The following is a 2,901-nucleotide window of genomic DNA, read 5'->3' on the forward strand; positions in this document are numbered from 1 at the left end:
TTATTAAAATAGATTAAGGACCCTTTATTACTAATTAAGATTAATAATTATAATAAATAGAAAGTTGAATAGATTCTTAATATATAAATATATTATTAGAAACTGCAGTACTATATTTAATAATAAGACTATAATAATAATATAATATAATATCTAGTAGGAAATTTTAAAAATGTATTAAATATTATAAAAATATTCTATAATTCTTATCTAGAAAAACCTAGATTATTATTATATTTCAAGAATTAGCTATATACAGCTAAGAAGAATAAATTTTTATTTAATTATAATAAAGATAATATACTATTATTAACTTAATATTTAGGATAAATATTACTTAAAATAGAGAATAATATGATAATCTAGTATAATTTAATTTAATAGTATATAGTTATTATAAAAATATTTATAGGCTATCTTCTATGGATAAATTATATATAAGGAAGATATGAGGTTAAATATATTTTATAAAAATTACCTTATATTTTAATTTATATTATAGATTATTAGAGGATCTATATGATATTAAGAAGGATAAATAGTTTTTATTAGCTAGTATTCTATATTATTGGAATCTTCTAGAAATCTAGATTATTAGGTATTGATATATAATAAAGATAGCTTATAGGTATCTAGAATGGAAGGAAGTATAAGTAGAAGGAAGGGGGCTAGTAATTGTTCTTTCCTTTTCTTCTCTCTAGTTTAGTCTCTTCGTGTTTAGCGACCAAATAGATTTGGCATTGCATCGTCACACTAGATAAAGAAAATCTTAGAGTATAATTATTAAATAAAATATACTAACAACCTACTATCACTCATCTTAGAAGAAATAAGATAAAAAAAATAATTAAGAAAATAATATTATTAGAAAACTTGAGTCACCACTCGTATTTTTAGGCTTCTTACCATTTCCTCTCTTGTACTTTACATCGCATGTCTACTTACTAAATAGAATTTTAGTCTATACATACAGAGTAGCCATAATGCTTTTTGGTCGACGCTATGCGAAATGTGATAGTGCGCCTTTACGATTTTCTCATCTTCAGCTGCTCCGTGACGCTGTTGGTGGACTGCACTGACTCCGACCACACTTTTTCCAGGTGTATCAAATTTCCAGGAGTGAAAACTTGGACAACTCCTGCTGAAGTAGAAATTGCGTAGGGAGGGCCTGCAAACGTAATTTCGTCTTTGCAGCTCGCTATAAGAAGGCTCTAACACGAATTCTTGCTAAAGTTTCATTTATTTATACATTAATCACTCGTCTATTTCTACAGCATCATTGTCATTTTTAGTCTTGTGCGTGTCAACTTGGAGAGGAACTTGTATAATTTGTAAGATATATGTTATATGCAGTGTTGATTTGAGTTTTTCAGCCTCGCATTATTACCTCAGATCCTAAGGGTCTCTTGATGTGATGAGCCTGAATTTGCGATTGCTGGAATGCTAATTCCGGCGGCGATTCGTCATTATCAGTGGAAGTCCGCAACCATACGAGAATGTCTTCAACACGGCGTACGGCAGTGTCGCGGTTTATCGTATCTTTTGGATTGAAGTCATCATCAGGATCCGGGTAGTCTTGCGCTTCGGCGGCGCCACTCATGGCTACAATCCGCTGGAGATGCCATTGCATTTCGAGAAGTGGCCAACTTGGCAGTGGCAATCGATCGGGATCAGGGGTAGTTAGAGTGAAAGTGTCACCAGAAACAACAGCTTTATACTCTGGCTCCCCATTATCCTTATATGTGCCAGTCGGAATTGAAAAGGGATACCCCTGGTCACCATACAGCCCACGAGTAGACTTGGGCTCTGTTAGGAGTTTAATTTCGGTTGCCCCATCCGATGACTTTCTTTGCCAGTAAAATTGAACTTTCAGTGTCTTAGAATCAGTTTTCTCCATTGGGCGAAGAGCAAAGCGGCCAGCTCCCCACATTGCATGTGGGTGTTTGCTGAGACTTAACATATTGAAGCACGTATCCCGAGGGTTCTGTAAGTCCAGTTCATCACCAAATATCTCTTTTTGCCATTGCTCAACACGACTGTCCTCCCAAAATACCTTCATGATGTCCCAGAATCTTCCCACTGCTGTTGGTTCACGAGCAGAGGCTTTGATAAGGCAGTATGGGTATATATGAGCAGCATCTGGCTCTGCTTGCCCAGTTAGAACACACTTGTGATTGTCTCGCTTCTTACACTATTCAAGACATTAGCAAGGCCCGAACGAGTATATGCCAAATAACGAACATTACTGATTGCTGTATTGGAGCGCTGCGAATTGTTTGTACTGGAGGCTGAACTCTTGCTAGCACTTATGTTTTGGAGCCCTGAGGAAGAGTTAGTTTCAGAAAACTTGTTGAGTGAGTAAAGTATGTAAAACTAACATCGAGCAATTACCATATCGCAATCTTTAATTGTTGGCTCTAGAACAAGTTCCGATAATGCACGATCTTGAATCGGCTCTACCAGAGCGATGAGTCTTTCTAGTTTGGACACGTCGGCAACCTGGCAGAATGCCCAGAACCCAGGGGGGACTGTGTCTCTGCCAGTTTTTTCTTTAATGACTGCTTCGAAGCGACCTAGAACATCCGTCCGAATATCTGACCGCTCATTCCAGCACTCGTTGCCAATATCAGACAGTGGCATGAGGAGTGTAGGCTCGAACCGTGAGGACATGGTGTAGGTATAGCGACTCGAGTGAGATAAACTTTCAGTAGCGTCATAAGTAGAGAATAATCAAGGCCACCGTTCATAGGCGTGCATAGTAACCGCTTTTGTTGATACGGCAGTGGGAGATGATAAGATCAATAGAAAAGACAGGCAGAGCAGGGTATAGCGGCACTGTTCCGGTTTGAGAGGTTGTCTAAAACCGGGGTGTGGGGGAGGCGGAAATCACTCGCGGTTGAC

At 37.5% G+C, this 2,901-nt stretch overlaps 1 protein-coding gene across 1 annotated transcript, besides 2 other annotated features; it reads right to left on the reverse strand.

Moving 5' to 3' along the window:
- Nucleotides 1-761: part of a repeat region (Identified by RepeatMasker using a combination of RepBase library and repeat library created with RepeatScout) that runs on past the window's edge.
- Nucleotides 751-872: a repeat region (Identified by RepeatMasker using a combination of RepBase library and repeat library created with RepeatScout).
- Nucleotides 873-1,369: 497 nt separating this feature from the next.
- On the reverse strand, nt 1,370-2,670 carry UA08_06261 (hypothetical protein; the record flags this gene model as incomplete). Its single annotated transcript, XM_020268564.1, has 3 exons — nt 1,370-2,191; nt 2,242-2,321; nt 2,379-2,670. 3 exons carry the CDS (start codon nt 2,668-2,670, stop codon nt 1,370-1,372), a joined length of 1,194 nt encoding a protein of 397 aa, XP_020118673.1.
- Between the last annotated feature and the right edge of the window lie 231 nt (nt 2,671-2,901).

The sequence above is a fragment of the Talaromyces atroroseus genome (assembly GCF_001907595.1).
Source record: "Talaromyces atroroseus strain IBT 11181 chromosome Unknown scaffold_8, whole genome shotgun sequence".
Lineage (NCBI taxonomy): Eukaryota > Fungi > Ascomycota > Eurotiomycetes > Eurotiales > Trichocomaceae > Talaromyces > Talaromyces atroroseus.